This window comes from Eptatretus burgeri, chromosome 2 (assembly GCF_056783735.1).
Source record: "Eptatretus burgeri isolate ZD-2024b chromosome 2, Ebu_testis_v1, whole genome shotgun sequence".
NCBI lineage: Eukaryota > Metazoa > Chordata > Myxini > Myxiniformes > Myxinidae > Eptatretus > Eptatretus burgeri.
The window spans coordinates 130,447,670-130,453,165 of record NC_140962.1 but is presented as its reverse complement, the minus strand read 5'-3'; the positions used below and the strand labels follow the sequence as shown (position 1 = coordinate 130,453,165).

The 5,496-nt window shown below is 39.7% G+C and overlaps 1 protein-coding gene across 3 annotated transcripts in view; it reads right to left on the bottom strand.

The window, feature by feature from the left end:
- Positions 1-283: 283 nt before the first annotated feature.
- LOC147033123 (cytoplasmic polyadenylation element-binding protein 2-like) overlaps positions 284-5,496 on the bottom strand; it is a 121,600-nt gene continuing 116,387 nt past the window's right edge. For all 3 annotated transcript variants that reach the window (XM_085871222.1, XM_085871223.1, XM_085871224.1), the window contains exon 8: positions 284-3,142. In XM_085871222.1, coding sequence (XP_085727348.1) covers positions 2,915-3,142 — 228 coding nt within the window. In that variant the 3' untranslated portion in view covers positions 284-2,914. The remainder of the gene's footprint in view (positions 3,143-5,496) is intronic.

Here is a 5,496-nt window from a genome sequence, read left to right as displayed (position 1 = left end):
CAGGCAACAGGGTGAGCCATTTGCTCAGATGGGACACAAAACTGCCAAAGCATCCAGACTGAAGAAGTGTTCAAAACTAGAAGAGGAAAATAAGAAAATGAGACCTACCAACAATAAAGATTCGTAGTTAAGGTACACCTCTGAGCCACCCTCCGTATTTTCTTTCCCCTGTAAGCACATCATAATTGTGCAAAACCCACAAAAACTGCTCGTCGAATATTTAAAGTGCAAACAGCTCATACAGTGCAAGTTTTTCAATCGAAGAAACAACATGACACCATCGTAGGAGCTTTCAGCTCGTTTTATTTATCCATCCAACGTTAACATTAATGTTTTTATTATTAAAAAACAAACAAACTTCAATTACAAATACTTGGTAAAACATAGCGTGGTTCCCACCAGGAGAGAGTGAGAAGAACATTTTTTTTTTTTTAATCTCCGATTTAAAGTTGAGTTGCACTCAATATGCGCCAATAGAAAAATTTCAAGACTTAAGGAGTAATGAAAAAAGATGTTTGAGTACATCCAGTGCTGTGTTTATAAATTTAAGTGAGAAGAAAGGTTGAGAAAGTCAAAAAGAGGAAAGGAGATGAGTGTTTGGACGACCTGAAGGATGGCAGAAAGATCATGGATAATGTAGAAAATTATGAAAGCATGAGAAAGGAGTTGGGAAATAAATTGGGATAATAAAAAGAAAATATGGAAATAAAGGAGTTGAAAAAGGAGAACTGAGGGAAGAAGCAGAGGAAAATAATGAAAGGCAAATAGTGAGAGTTTGAAGAGCATTTGAGAACAAACATGTACCTTTTGTTTAGTGAAAAGACACCATTTTGAACAAAAATTTACCTCTTGTTTCGTGAAAAGACCCAGCATTTTGCAAAAACTATATCATTTGATGATTAACGTGTACAAACCCAAAATTAGGTTAAAGTCTTTCGGTAGAATACAAAATTAGCTTCACGGTTTGTTTGTTTTTCTCCCCCCAACAGCAACAACTGAATTTGAGTAGTCATAAAAATTGAAAATATGTAAATAAAAGAAGAACGGAGACAAAACGAGAAATGAGAAAGGAAATAGGACATAAAGAGAGAAAAACAAAATGAACGAAGAGAAAACAAACAGCACCAGTGGCAGTCTCCAAATCGAGAAAGGAAACTAATAAGATTAAATGTCAGGCCAACGATTATTATCAACCAGGTTTTGACGGTCGATTTAGGTAAGGTCGATTTAGGTAAACGGCAAAACATAACCGATGACGTGTTGTTGCATCGCTGCACATTAAGTACCAAACACGTCGACACAAAGAAATTATGTCCTCCATCAACATCGGAAAAGCAAATCAGGAAATTGTAAACCAGGGAGAAGTTTTTTTGGTACTGTATATTACAGAAAACAATTTCAACAACAAAATGGACTTTTAAACTTACACATCTGTTCCACTTTTTAAGAGGTTTTGCAAGCTGTCAAACTTTATGTAAAAGCAACAATGGAAAAAGGTTCACCTGCACAAGGATACGTCGTGATACAAAAAAAGATGTCAATTACGGTAAAAAAAATTTTTTGAACGACCCACAAGGCGGTAAAAATTTTTTTTAACGTCCACAAGGAAGGTATTCATGAACATTGCGGTATCGAAGTAACAATCTGACATTTGATTCTGGAAAGCTTTCGGAATAAATTTTTTGCACTCCAAATTTAACTAATTGCTTAGTGAACGAGAGTGGCTGGCATGCTGATAATCGAGCCATAAAACTTGGGTGATTGAGGCGGCGGGGGATGGAAAAAAAGTGTGGTCAAAATTAATTACAATATATATTATATATGGATATAAAATCAACTACAAAAAAAAAATTGAAAACTTGGGTAATCAAAATGAATCATGAAATATTAATGTGCATCAAAAGTGCACTCACCACCCCCCCCCCCCCCACCCCTCTTTCCTTAAAAAATAAACAACAGTGGAAAAATGTATATTGCACAAATGCAGACGTTTCCAGTTTCTGGAAGAAAGCATTCCCTCTAAGCTGATCAAACACATTGGTGCACAGAAGCGGTAGGCCATCAAAATATAGGGCGCATGATGCCACACAGCTGTCTGCCATTAATCTGCTCCCAACGCAAGGGGCGCATCGACGAGATGAGACTGCCATGGATTCAGTGAGTTGGATTTACAAAGTACCGAGTATCACTGCTGAGTTGAGGAACCCATCAATAAATTCAGATGATCAAAAACATTAAATTATTATTTTTTTAATCCATTCTTTCTGCAAAATAAAAATGTGGTAATAAATAAATGACAACCCATTGCAAATAATTTTTTAGAAAAAATTTGTTTAAATTAATAATATATTTAAATCTGCTAAATATAAAAAAAAAATTATATTTACTGGGAAGGTAGTTGGAACACGACAACAATCACGTGGACAACAGCAACAAAACCATCACAATATGCCGATTTTAACCAAAATCGTAGGAAGGTGGTGCAGTTGTGAAAGAGAAACAGCAGAATATCAGACAAGATACCAGATATACGCATCGTGTAGCAATCTGCATATATGCAAACATTTCCAAGACCAACCCAAAGTTGATGATCGAAGGTCCGTGGCTCAAATTCCAATGATGTCGTACAGCTGGCTGCCACAGAGGTAGGGTGGCTAACATGCAGGTTGAGCTATATTTGGACAAGATTCAAACCTTGGAATTGCTGGAAAAAAGAAAACATAACATCCAAACACATCTCGTAATCATATACAGCACCAAAAATACCAAACAACTCACATGCTCGCCCATCTCCTTTCATTTTCCTTAATGTCAGACATTAACAGTGTTGTAAAATGGTGCTGTATGATTCTAGCATGGAAACATTCCTCTTCTGCCATATCTCCTTCAGGCCCTGGCAAAAAAATAATCGGTCCTAGCACCAGCGAAAGGCAGGTGGGCGTGGACGATCTGCCCCTTCCTTGACCAGAGGTTTGTGGAACTCCCGGCCACCTCCAGAATGGATGGCACTCCAACAGCCCTCACAGTAGTACTGCAGGCACGTGACGTTGGCGCAGAAAAATGGTGCAAACTTTCCCTGGCAACGAGCTCCCTGGCACTCGTCACACATCTGGTCGTCGAGGACATATGGCTTCACTTCAACCTGACAGGGGTCAGAGCCGGGCAATTAATCAATGAAAGCCATTTCTAGTTGCTCACATGGATGTGATGAGTTAAGCAAAATGCATACTGACAGCTCAACTTAACTTATCAATAGAACAACATAAATTTGTTTTTAATTCACAGAAAATTAAAACCAAAAAAATTAAAAATGTTAAAGCAATGAAACATTTGAATATACAGTAGATTCATTTACATTCTTTAAAAAAAACAAAAAACAAACAAAAACAAAAACATTGGTTTCAAGTTACACATTGTGCAACAAAACAGCACAACAGCCATTAAATTAATGGCATCCAATAAGTGGTAAACATGTGCAGGAATACGAAATCGAACAAGACAGAGAATTTAACAATGCAAGCCGAGTTGGGGGCATTTGTCAAGATGACCCCTTTCACCACAAGGACATGACCCACATTCAAGGTACAAAATCAACTTCTGGATAAATTTGACAAATACGTTACGGTTCAATCAGACAGCTTTGTTGAACTGTGTCTAAGGCTGCACAAGCATGCAAGTTCAGCCCTGAGGCCTTGCAGGGCAACTCAGACCAATGGCCCTGCAAGGCCTGATAGAATTGCTGTGAATATCATCTTATCAATATTTGGTGGTTGCAGATGCTGCATGGAACCTGGGCACTCTTCACTTGTTATGATTCAAATATAGAACTTTGCTCCAATTTGATTTCAGAAAATAATGTTTTTAACTGCAGCATAACCTGTGTATATTATACTATATTATATCTGATAATGAACGATCTATATTAGAGTAATCTGCATGCCGGCACGGACATGGACACGGACACACGGACACACGGACACACGGACACACGGACACACACACACACACACACACACACACACACACACACACACACACACACACACACACACACACACACACACACACACACCCTTCAGACGAGAATAAAAATATACTAGCGATACCCGTGCACATGCACGGGATAGCAGTACAACATAGCTGGTAGCAGACGACAGACCGTACACGGGGAATGACAAAAATACGCATTGTGCAAAATGCAAGTGGTACTATGGAATGCCAAGACTTCCCAAACATTGTCGGCATGTCCGCTAAGTGCCACAGCAATTTCATAGGGATCGTGTGACAGCGAGCCAAGTTTTTAGTGTGCAAGCTTGGTATTATAATAGAGATATAACCAGACTCAGTGGCATCATGGTTAGAGGGTCTGCTCTTGGTCTAGGAAGTCAGCGGTTAAATTCTAACCCTGGCTGAGTGATAACAAAGAAAACTGGAAAATATGATTTGACACGAATACGTCAATGCTCGCGTTCTATGCCTAACCACCATTATGTTTGATCTCAGAGGGAGATAGAGATAGATATAGAGATAGATATAGAGAGAGACAGAATGAAAACATCAAACGCTTCCAACTCGAGTTATGAAGTGCAAAATTATTTTCAAAGGACACATGACTTTTGACCCCAAAATTGAGTCAGTTCATCTCTGCATCGCAGTTCATACTTGTGCCATGTTTGGTCCAAATCCCTTCAGCTGTTTACAAGTTATCATGGTAACGAAATTCTGCTACTCACACACGCATGGCCGATCACCCCAAAAACATATTGTCTTCGGTGCCTTGAGCTGCGGAGTCCTAAAAACGTGCGATTTCTTCAAGTGATGCTCAGCATTTAAAATGTTCGAGCACAGACAAACCCCCTTAGTTGGCATCCATGGGGAGAAGAAATCCCTCATTACTCTCGTCGAAGGAGAGGGTATTGCGTTTGGGTGTGTTTGTTTGTCTGTCTGTCTGTCTATTTGTTTGTTTGTCGGGCACAGAACTTTCGTGTTTTTCTCTGCAACCGCTTGTAGGATTGAGACGAAACTTTCACCATCGGTGCAACTACTCATGTAGAATGTTGTAATCATAATTATGATGTCATAGGTCACGTGCATGCCTGGTGTTGGCTTAATGGTTAGGGTGGTGGGTTTGGGATCCTAGGATCCTGAGTTCACATCCCACTCTGCTGTTGAATTACCAGGTGGGGTTGACTCTGCCTGTCATCCTTCCGAGGTCAGCAAAATGAGTGCCAGCTTGCTTGTATCCTGTGTTGGAGTGGTGACCCATCCAGGATTGTGTCCAATAGCCAATGCTCTGCACAGAGTATGGTCCCAATGGATGGATGGACAGGTCACGTGGTGTGGCAGCCATGTTGGAAAAACAGAAGAAAAAAAAAAAACTTTGCCCCTCTATCTCTGAAACCACGTCGCAGCCTGCTCAACCACGCCTTGACTTGGAACAGGTCGCAACGATTTATTTACGATAAAGTTTTTTTTTCACTTCCATCACTCATATTA